The 5,146-nt window shown below is 45.2% G+C and overlaps 1 protein-coding gene across 1 annotated transcript; it reads left to right on the top strand.

Annotated features, from left to right (window-relative positions):
- Window positions 1-889: 889 nt before the first annotated feature.
- LOC137544733 (E3 ubiquitin/ISG15 ligase TRIM25-like) lies at window positions 890-2,638 on the top strand. Its single transcript, XM_068265824.1, has one exon. It carries the CDS (start codon window positions 890-892, stop codon window positions 2,636-2,638), a length of 1,749 nt encoding a protein of 582 aa, XP_068121925.1.
- Window positions 2,639-5,146: the final 2,508 nt, after the last annotated feature.

Here is a 5,146-nt window from a genome sequence, read left to right as displayed (position 1 = left end):
AGGTTCCTCAGGATCCCCAGGCTCAGTCGCACTGGCGACTGCTGCAACCATGGCGCCTACACCCCAGGCTACATGCAGAGCGATATATTTCAAGCCTTTATTTGTTATGATTTTGATGATTATAGCTTGTTTTTGTTTGTGTTTGTTAAGCAACTGCCAAGACAAATTCCTTGTAAGTGCAAACTTACTTGGAGAAATACATTGATTCTGATTCTATTCTCTAGCACACAGTGTCATGTCATGCTGGTGTTATGGAAATTCAAAATATTAATAAAATAAATCTGATTAGTCCAGTGCAAAGTTTATTTTGAGTTGCTTGCATCCACCCAGTACAAATCTGAGTATTGTGATTCACAAAGTAAATAAAGCCTCAAGCTCAACACACACCATACAATCTTGGTTGTACAGATTTACCAAATCTATGTAATATAAGGGCCAACAGATTGAAAATACCTTGAATAATTGATTGGATAAGCTCTTATACTACATGAAAGTGGTAAGATTGAACAACCAAGATTGTATGGTGTGTGTTGAGCCTCAGGCAGCTGATGATTAGAGCACAGCTGGAGAAACTGCCTAGTTACAGCTCACATTACCTCACTGCTGTTTGTTAGCCCCTCCCTGTCGCCCTGGTGACGTGTTGTGTATCCAGGCCTCAGTATGATAAGAGACCTGAAACTGGACTCTTCCTGGTGGGGGAGGCTGAGCTGTGTACACTGAGGGGAGGAGGGAGACCCTCACATGCCGACTGTCACCATTGTCTGCGTTCAGGGCCGGTCAGAGACCAAAGCTTCTTGTTATGTAAAGACCAAGAAACCAGAGAGAAAGATGAGCTGAATCCCATCTTATGCAGACGTATCCCGGCAACTGACTTCCTGTGCAGCCAGCGATGGCGTCCGCTGATCTGAGCAAGGAGCTGGAGTGTCCCATCTGTCTGAGCATTTATACAGATCCCGTGAACCTCCCGTGTGGACACAACTATTGCCGGGCATGTATTGATCATGTGCTGGATACACAGAAGGCTGGAGGTTACTCCTGTCCTGAATGCAGAAGAAAATACAAGGGGCGGCCAACGTTACAGAGGAACATCGCTCTGAGGAACATAGCCGAGCGTTTCCTGTCTACCCAGCATCAGAAGGAGGTCATTGGAGTCTGCTGTACGTACTGTTTCCAATCTCCCGTGGCTGCTGTTAAGTCTTGTCTGCATTGTGAAGCTTCTCTGTGCGATAATCATCTGAAAATCCACAGCAAGGCACCAGAACATGTCTTTTGTGACCCCACCAGTTCCCTGGAGAACAGGAAATGCTCCGTCCATAGGAAGATCCTGGAGTATTACTGCACTGAGGATGCTGCCTGTATCTGTGTGTCCTGCAGCTTGGCCGGAGAACATCGGGGACACCAGGTGGAGATTCTGGCTCATGCTTCTGAGAAAAAGAAGAAGAAGCTGAGAAATGATCTGAAGAAACTGAGAGCGGAGACCGAGGAGGCTGAGAAAGGAGTCCGGAGTCTTCAGAACAGCATGAAGAAAGCTCAAGAAAAAGCAGACGGTGAAACGAAGAGAGTGACTGGCATTTTCAGAGACATCAGGAGACGGCTGGCGGACCTGGAGAAGAAAGTCCTGAGCGAAATCACCGGGCAGTTAAACCAGGTAACCCTGTCTTATGAGAATGCCATCCAGCAGCTGGAAATAAAGAAGAACAAGCTGTCCAGGAAGAAACATCAGATCGAGGAGCTGTGCAACATGGCTGATCCACTGACTGTCCTACAGAAATCTGAAACGAGTGATTTAGGCGACACCGAGGTGGGAAATAAGAGCAAAGAGAAAAACGATAAACTGCTTCGTGATGGAGGGGATCTGGATGTGGCCCGCATCTCACACACATTACACACAGGACTAGCTGATATCATATCTGGGGTAAAAATACCAAAACGTGCAGGTGCACAGGCCCCTCCACGCTCTAGCACAGAGGACAAAGCTCCTGACGCTGCTCAACAACCTTGGCCTCCTTCCCGACCTGTTTGGACTCTACAACATGTTCATATCCAGGATGCAGGACCTAATACAGAAGTGCCACCACTAACACTGGGGATGCCGGTGTATGCAGACATATTACTGGATGAAGACACAGCTGGGTATTATATACACGTATCAGGTGATGGGAAAACTGCCTCCAGGTCAGATTCAAGACAGCAATACCCAACAGCACCGGAGAGATTTCTGGTTTTTCCCCAGGTGTTAAGCTTCCGGACCTTCTCCTCTGGGCGGCATTACTGTGATGTGGATGTTCGTAACTCAGACAACTGGAGGATTGGGATGTGTTACTCCAGCATCGACAGAAAAGGAGGCCTATCCATGATTGGCAGTAATGAGAAGTCCTGGGTTTTGGACAGGGGAGGAGAGCATCATTATACAGTGAAGCATAACCGGCAGGATATCATGTTATATAGCGATATGCCCAAACATAAAATCAGGATCTACCTGCATTATGAGGCGGGGCAGATCTCATTTCATGCTCTGTGCTCAGACTCCTTCAGACCCATCCACACGTTTGCCGCCACTTTCACTGAGCCCCTCCATATTGTTTTATGTGTCTCACAGGGTTCTGTAACCATATGTAGGGAGAATCCTGAGGTGTGATGCTTGCCATGCTTCTTTATCACACCCCAGGATTGAAAACTGATACATTTCAAAAAATGTACACGTGAAGAAAAAGAATATGATCGGCATTTGATGCGGAGATGGCATCTCTTGGGGGGTTTATCGGGGGAATAACTCACTGTGCCACTGGTTGAGAAGTCAACTGTACACACTTGAAGAGAGAGATCCGGGCACCAGATGAGTTGCAAATTTCACCATTTATTTCATCCCCAGTAAAGACAGATACAAAACACCAAGGCTATGGCCTGACAGCTGTTTCGCAAGCAAAAATGCCTGCTTCCTCAGAGACCAGGTAACCTTGGTGTTTTGTATCTGTCTTTAGTGGGAATGTAATAAATGGTGAAATTTGCAACTCATCTGGTGCCTGGATCTCTCTTCAAGTGCGCACATTTCAATAAATGTGATTAAAAGGTATGTTATAAACATCGTAAGGGTGCATACGCACATGCAATTTTGATTGACCCATGGTTGGCCAATTTTACCTCATCCATGTAGTATGAGAGCGTACCTACACAATCTTTTCATAGTACTCAAAACCTATTGGTCCTCATACTACAGGGATATGGTAAAATAGGCTAGCAATTGGCCAATCAAAATTGAATGTGTGTATACACCCCAAGACTTGTCTTGGAGCTGTTTAGTATTTTTTTTTTTAATTTCTAAAGGGGTTTTTTCAGAGGGGCAGCTGTTGTGAAAATTTCCATTCCCTCCTCTCTCACTTCAGCCTTGTACACAATTTTAATTATGATTGGCCAATCCCTGACCAATCTTACCACCTCCATGTAGTATGAGGGTTTGCCTTAGCAATCTGTTCGTAGTATTTACTATCTGTTGACCTTCATATTACATCGGTCAGTGGTTGGCCAATCATAATTGAAAGAGTGTACCAGGTTTTATTTCTGGGGACGGGAAAGGAAGGGGGATGGGGAATAGTTGGACCCATATCTATCTATATATATAATAGACTTATGCTACGTACACACATGCGACAACGATCGTTCGTTAAGAACGACGAACGAACTTTTAATTGATGAAAGAACGACCTAAGTAAAGATAGTTTTAAAATGTGTGTAACGATCTGATCGTTAGAACGAACGTTACATCACAGAAAGCAACTATTGCGCCTGCGCATAAAAATGAGAAGTTCCATGGAGAAATAGCGAAATGCGCATGTCAAGCCTAGTACGAACGATCGTTTCCAACGATGTACTACTTTTGCAAACGATCGTCGTTTGTTAAAATCCGCCGAGACAGAACTTTCTTTTGTAGCGATTTGGCTCGTTCGTCGTTTGCCTTAATAGTCGGTGGTTCGTTTTTTGTAACGATCGTCGTTGGTAAAGATCGGGGAACGATCGTTACAAACGACTATAGTCGCATGTGTGTACGCACCTTTAGGCCACATACAGACATCAGACCATAGTCTTTGGAAAATGAAAGATCACAGACCAATCTTACCACCCTTCCTGTAGTATAAGAGCCATACTCTACACAGTCTTTTCTATGGAGCTGAACTCCACATCAGAAAAAAATCTTTGCAAGATGCTGCACACACAGATGCTGTACAGACACAAAAGATCAGTATCTGCAAAAGATCTGTTCCTGCCAAAAATCCATTCCTGCAAATTGCAATGATAGTCTATGAGATCTGCAGATCATCATACACACATGATTTAACTGACATTCATCTGCAGATCAGATCCACCAGGATGGATTTTCAGATCTGCAGATGAATGTCAGTTAAATCATGTGTGTATGATGATCTGCAGATCTCATAGACTATCATTGCAATTTGCAGGAATGGAAAAAATCATTTTTTCTGATGGGGAGTTCAGCTCCATAGAAAAGACTGTGTAGAGTATGGCTCTTATACTACAGGAAGGGTGGTAAGATTGGTCTGTGATCTTTCATTTTCCAAAGACTATGGTCTGATGTCTGTATGTGGCCTTAGTGCCTCAACCTTCAAACAAGAAGAAGAAGTACTTTGCATGAGAAAATTTATGCGTGCTCCAACACCAAGTTTAAGGCCTCTTTTCCACGGACTGTTGAGCTGTGTGCTCAGCGAGCAGTTACCAGGCAGCAGTGAGCAGATACCAGGCAGCAGCAAGCAGTTACCAGGCAGCAGCGAGCAGTTACCAGGCAGCAGCGAGCAGTTACCAGGCAGCAGCGAGCAGTTACCAGGCAGCAGCGAGCAGTTGTGAGAGTTTGAGAGCCATTTCACTGCCTATTCACAGTCCATGGAAAAGAGGCCTTACCCTAGCAAGTCTGACATTGCAAATCTGGCCTAATTGGCTATTCATGAGGCAATGCTCATGCAAATGCATGCACAAACCAATACCACAAAGCATTCACCCTGCTACATGCTACATTAGCACTATCCGGCTTAGTGCACACCAGAGCGGTTCGGCAGCGTTTTGCGATCCACTTGCGGCTGCGGATACGCTTGGGTAATGTATTTCAATGGGCTGGTGCACACCAGAGCGGGAGGCG

Source organism: Hyperolius riggenbachi, chromosome 2 (genome assembly GCF_040937935.1).
Source record: "Hyperolius riggenbachi isolate aHypRig1 chromosome 2, aHypRig1.pri, whole genome shotgun sequence".
Classification (NCBI taxonomy): Eukaryota; Metazoa; Chordata; class Amphibia; order Anura; family Hyperoliidae; genus Hyperolius; species Hyperolius riggenbachi.
The sequence above is the reverse complement of the archived record's forward strand: the minus strand, read 5'-3'. Positions and strand labels throughout refer to the sequence as shown.